The 4434-nt window shown below is 33.2% G+C and overlaps 1 protein-coding gene across 2 annotated transcripts; it reads right to left on the reverse strand.

The window, feature by feature from the left end:
• Positions 1-773: 773 nt before the first annotated feature.
• LOC133670136 (uncharacterized) lies at positions 774-3624 on the reverse strand. Of its 2 annotated transcripts, XM_062090619.1 has the most exons (3): positions 3443-3624; positions 2116-2332; positions 774-2025 (listed from the first exon to the last, which is right to left on the reverse strand). In XM_062090619.1, exons 2-3 carry the CDS (start codon positions 2303-2305, stop codon positions 1025-1027), a joined length of 1191 nt encoding a protein of 396 aa, XP_061946603.1. In that variant the 5' UTR covers positions 2306-2332; positions 3443-3624; the 3' UTR covers positions 774-1024. The 2 variants fall into 2 exon arrangements, with proteins under 2 accessions (XP_061946603.1, XP_061946602.1); XM_062090618.1 differs by having other exon boundaries at positions 774-2332; positions 3443-3621.
• Positions 3625-4434: the final 810 nt, after the last annotated feature.

The following is a 4434-nucleotide window of genomic DNA, read 5'->3' on the forward strand; positions in this document are numbered from 1 at the left end:
AATTCGGTAATTTATGAATTATTAAAATCAGATTTTCTGAGGTAACTTTTACTCTACGGGGTATATCTTACTTTTGATCGTAAGTAGCCCTATAAGTAGCAAATATTGTTCTTAACTTTTGTGCGTGAAAGAAAGGTTATCAAGTATTTTTTATTTTTTTTTTTTTGCCTCAACAATTGCTCATATAAATGGAAAGATCATATAATTTAAATATTTAAACCTAAAAATATATATTGGGTAGCTAGTTTTAAGAATGTAGGGTAATTAATGAATATGATTATCTTAGTATTTTTAATATTAAAAAAAATCAAACTTATCTTATAGAAAAATAAAGCCACGCCAATTAAATTGATTAATTATTGAGCACAAAATCTTAATTGTGATTAATAGTCTATAAAATAGATTTAACTTTCATTAATTCACGCCTGGTTGGTGGATTGGGTAGACCTTGAATGGGCATTCGCCTACTCAACATGTTTTCTTTACTTAATACATATAGACTGTGCATCGTTCACATAAAGTTTCTGAAATTGTTTACGACAAATGTTACTCCCAGGTGTGTGAATACACCTTCATTTCAGCAGTTTTTGATCGATTCTCATCATCACCAGTCACCACATTAGATAGAACCCATTAAACTCTGATCCAACCTTCTGCTTTTAGACTAGGATATGAGCTGCTTCGACCTACATCCAGTTGACAGGACGCTGCAACCATCCCAAGAAAGGTAAGACACAAGCTAACCAAATAACAATGAGAACGAAAATGGAAAATACAATAAGAAAAAAACCCTTGTATACAGATAACTGATTGCAGGAGGAGTACTCAATTACATTTCATCAACATTGTACTACATATTTCACATCCCAGTGTGTGTGTATATATATATATATAGTTCTTCCATCAGTAGTATACACAATAAAAGCGCAGAAACGGAGAAGTAACCCACAAACTATATAGCTATATGATTAGATGATATGTATGTCATCGTCACTCCCTTTACTGGTACCAGCCAACAGGGAAGTCAATCAGACACATGATGACTTGGTGTCCATGAGAGAAGGCTGTTTACATGAGGCAGGTATGAGCCAGATGATAGGTTGCATTCTTTGTCCATCTCAAACTCTCTCATCACTTCAGATTTGAAGTCATAAGCATGGAATGAGCCATCTTCCTTCCTCCTGAAAATTACATCTCCACTGATTCTTAAACTAAAAAGCGGAACCATGTCAATTAAGCTACCTTTAGTGATGCTATATTGCTTTGTCCAAATGCCTTCAGGCACACTCTTCAAGTTCCAAATATCAATGTTCAAGTCTTCATGTGTGACAAAACATAAGAGACCACACATCTCCATAACCCTGTCATGAGTAGTACAACAGTGGGGTAGCGGTATGCAATGAAATCTTTCGTTCTCCACTTCCATTGACACTATGAAATCACTATTATCAAGCTGAGGAATCCAATGCAGAGCTCCAATTGCAGAAACAGGTGCATGCCCGAACCAATTAAATAGGCCGAATGAAGGTCCATTCACTGCCCTCCATGATCTTGTCGCAAGATCTAGTATCTCACAGGTGACATACTCAAACTCATCCCGAAAAAGGTGCACCAACTTATAGTCTCCGGTGACATGATTCAATGCAAAGCCATAGGACTCCTTGTGATAATTACACAAAGTACCAAGAGGAAGTGTAATGAGCTTCCGTGTCACAGGATTCATGACTATCAGTCCTTTCTTCACATGGTTATCAAGCAAAATAAGGCCATTGCATGTAGCTCTAATGTTTCCCAGGCAGCTAACATTATACTTCCCTACCTTAATCTTTCCTTCTTTAAATTCCATGAACTGGATAAAGAATTTCGATGAGCAGCAAGTGACATGGAGCCCAAAAATGGGGACAGTTTTTAAGCTCGATTGAAGCAAAGCTACTTCAACTGAAAAGATATTACCTTGTTCCTCTCGCATTGATGTCATAGAAAAAGGGTCTGGTCTTGAATAAGGGTATGATCTTCCTCTTGAGACTGATTTTAGAAAGATCAAAACAGATTCAGAGCGACGGAAATGTGAATCGATGAAAGTTCGGCTGTTAATTATATTGTACCATGGCTTACACACAAATCTTGAACTTGGAAGTGATTCAAGAGGCAGCCAAATAAGGATATTCGATATGCAATCCTTGTGAAAATAAGGGGCTGGACCAGCTGGCTGCTTCTTTTGATCATCCTCCATCTTCTTCGACAAGGCTCTCTCTTCTACAGATTTTGATAGCCCCGTGTTCCTCTTCCGCAATGGTTTGCCCATTCTGCCTTCTTGATACACAATGAGGCACTGCAAATAAAATAATGACTTCAGAATTTATTTGCATGTGATTGATATTCCATCTTGAGAGGTGGGTGGGTTCATCCTTATAATCTATGTATATAGTGTGAGAAAATACAAGAATATATAGAAGAATGAACCAAGAAAAAAAATACTTGTAGAATAAATCCTAAAAAAAATCAACCACTACAACATAATTTATGTACAAATGCAGTTGCTTGGTGTCACAAGTTTATTCTGGGGAGGGGATGATGGCAGATTGGAAGGAGGAACTGGGGAAGAGTTAATTCAAATTCATATGACTGTTCCACCCCCACCCCATGTCGTGTGATTTGGTGTTTAAGGATTGTAAAACGTAGTATTTCGTTTAGTTTTTTTTTTTTTTTTTTTGTTAGAAGGAAGTGTTTTTAAAAAAATTTAAAATTTTTTTATTTTTTTTTATTTTAAATTAATTATTTTTTTTACTTTCAAATCGTTTTGATGTGCTAATAGACGTAGAATGACATTCTCTCCCTCCCCCTCCCTCCATGACAGCTTACCCTTCACACATTGCTGGAATTCGCTGCTAGCCATTCCTCTCTTCAAAACACACCTGGAGATTTCCCAGGATGGTTCCATCCAAATTAAGTTTGTTCCACTTGGCGATGTACCAAGTGACTTGGGTAAAATCTCAAGCATACCAGAGATGAAAGGGATTAAAAGAGGAAAAAAAGGTATTCCTCTTGTGTGGCTTAAATCCCCAATAACACTCTCAAAAAGAAGAATAAAAAGGGCATATAGAGTACTATTTGCATCAAAGGATAATATAAAAAGGATTAGGTTTTCTTTTTCAAGACAGCAAGATGATCAATATGGTAAATCAATACGAACCATTGGGAAAATATTGATCGATACTCGATCCACAATATCAGCACATACATAAAGTCCCTGTCAAATTTAGCATCGGCCCATCTTCCAATATTGAATGATTAAACAGAAAAATCAATACTTTCTAATCATCAAACAGATGTTATTATGATTAAAATCATAGCTATGTATAGACCATGAAAGGAAATTAGAAGAAAACAAACATCAGTTTTGAGAAGAAATAAATGGAAAACAAGAGATCCTAATTCATACCTGGTGATGAAGATAAGGAGGTCGTGTCGGCAGCCCAGTGAGTAGACTCTCTGTCTCCTCGTTTGCTTTTTACTCTCAATTCAGCTGACAAAAACGTTTCGTGGCTTCCAAGGTGAAGGAAAAAAAGACAAGAATGGTTGACTTGAATGTCTAAGTCTCGGAGGGCCACTCACTCGGTCCGTCCGTCAGTATTTTAGAGGACTTTTGAGAAGTCGTTCCTCCAAGACTTGGGGTTTGTTCGAAAACAAGGTATAAATTATATTTTTAAAAGTTTTAAAAAATATATTTTTATATTATTTTGATGTATTAATATTAAAAATAATTTTTTAAAAATAAAAAATTTTATTTTAAATGTATTTTTAAATAAAAAATACTTTAAACTATCATCGCTATCAAAATTTCAAACAGGTTTTTTATAAATAGAAAAATTTTAGTTTTTGAATTTTTCTATTTATATTTTTTTAAACTAGCATCTTTTCCAAAAAAAAAAAAGAATAGGAAGATAGATAGAAATCCAAGTTAGAAAAAGATTTGTATACAAGTTTTATAAAAAAAATATTGTATTTGTTTTTTTAATGAAATAAATATATTTATTCTTTTATAAAATTAAAAAAATATTCAAGGGAAAAAAATTATCTAGATTGGGATTCTTAATTACAAGGTTTTCTTATTAAGAAAAATATTTAATTGGTTTTTTAAATAAATTTAAAAAAACAGCTTTGGTTAAATGCAAAATCTATTTAAAAAACAGTTTATTCTTTTCTACAGTTAAAAAAAAAAAAGCATGCTTAAGTTTGTTATTTTTGCAGAAACTTTATTTCAAAATCTATTTCTTTTATATTACAAAAAAGTATTTTAAGAGAAAACATTATTGGAAAAGTGTTCTTTTCAACTCTTAGCTATTTTATTTTTCAAAATCTTTTTCTACATGTACTACTTTCTCAAATTCTTTTTGAAAAGGTTCTAATTTTCAAAAAAAAAAAACTCTTGAA

Source organism: Populus nigra, chromosome 12 (assembly GCF_951802175.1).
Source record: "Populus nigra chromosome 12, ddPopNigr1.1, whole genome shotgun sequence".
Lineage (NCBI taxonomy): Eukaryota > Viridiplantae > Streptophyta > Magnoliopsida > Malpighiales > Salicaceae > Populus > Populus nigra.

Coding starts and splice junctions, on each gene's coding strand:
- LOC133670136 (XM_062090618.1), bottom strand. CDS start 2,305: ATGGGCAAACCATTGCGGAAGAGGAACACGGGGCTATCAAAATCTGTA.